The sequence below is a fragment of the Salvelinus sp. IW2-2015 genome, unplaced genomic scaffold (assembly GCF_002910315.2).
Source record: "Salvelinus sp. IW2-2015 unplaced genomic scaffold, ASM291031v2 Un_scaffold4098, whole genome shotgun sequence".
Taxonomy (NCBI): domain Eukaryota; kingdom Metazoa; phylum Chordata; class Actinopteri; order Salmoniformes; family Salmonidae; genus Salvelinus; species Salvelinus sp. IW2-2015.
In genome coordinates, this window is record NW_019945370.1 from 53179 (window position 1) to 54397 (window position 1219).

Genomic DNA, 1219 nt, shown 5'->3' on the forward strand with positions numbered 1-1219 from the left:
AATACACACAAGTGTAAAGGATGTAAAGAATTATGTACATAAAAGCATATATGAATGATGATGCTACAGAACGCATAGGCAAGATGCAGTAAGATGTAGATGGGTATGAGAGTACAAGTATATACATATGAGATGAAGTAATGTAGGTATGTAACAACATTAAAGTGGCATAGTTTTTAAAGTGGGCTAGTGGTACATGTATTACAATTAAAGATGGCAAGAGCAGTTAGATTGATATAGAGTACGTATATACATAACATATTGAGATAAGTAATTGTAGGTATGTAAAACATATCATTAAGTGGCATTGTTTAAAAGGGGCTAGTGGTAGCATTTTTACATGAATTTACCATTCAATTCCCATTATTAAAGTGGCTGGAGTTGAGTCAGTAATTTGGAGCGGCCATAAATGTTAGTGGGTGGGCTGTTTAACAGTCTGATGGGCCTTGAGATAGAAGCTGTTTTTCAGTCTCGTCGGTTCCCTGCTTATGTGATTGCACCTTACTGACCTCGCCTTCTGGATGATAGCGGGGTGAACAGGCAGTGGCTTGGGTTGGTTGTTGTCCTGATGCATCTTTATGGCCTTCCTGTCTGACACTCGGGTGGTGTAGGGTGTCCTGGAGGGCGGGTAGTCCAGAAGGCGAGGTCAGTTTACATGGTGCATCAAAGCTGGACCGAGAGAACTGAAAAAACAGCTTCTATCTCAAGCCATCAGGACTGTTACAACAGCCATCCACTTAGCACCATTAGGCACCGCCTATAGGCCATTTAGACCTATGATCAACTGACACTTTAAGAATTGGAACACCAGTCCCACTTAATAATTTATCATATCTTGGCATTACTCCGATCTCATATTATAACGTATCGATACTATTCTACGTATTTAGTCACTTAATAATGTTCATAGCTTCGTTACTCATTTCATATGTATATACTGTATTCGTACTATTTCTACCCCGGATCTAGTCCAGAAGACCTGGCCCCGTTTGTTGTGCCAGTACAACAACCTCGTCTCAACGTGATCAAGGAACAAGGACATGATTGTGGACCTACCAGGAAAAAGAGACGAGCACACCCTCTTATCGACTGGGTACAGTGGAGAGCAGGTGAGAGCTTCAAGCATTCCTGTGATGTCCACGATCACCAACCAAAACTACGATGGTTCAAGCCACACCAAGACAGTTGTGAAGAGGGGCACGACAAAATCTATCCCCCT

At 41.9% G+C, this 1219-nt stretch overlaps 1 protein-coding gene across 1 annotated transcript in view; it reads right to left on the reverse strand.

Annotated features, from left to right (window-relative positions):
• Positions 1-574, reverse strand: part of LOC112076870 (regulating synaptic membrane exocytosis protein 1) — a gene marked incomplete at its 3' end in the record, with an annotated part of 42620 nt that extends 42046 nt beyond the window's left edge. The window contains exon 1 of the mRNA XM_070441485.1: positions 510-574. Within this exon, the coding sequence (XP_070297586.1) occupies positions 510-574 (65 nt within the window). The remainder of the gene's footprint in view (positions 1-509) is intronic.
• Between the last annotated feature and the right edge of the window lie 645 nt (positions 575-1219).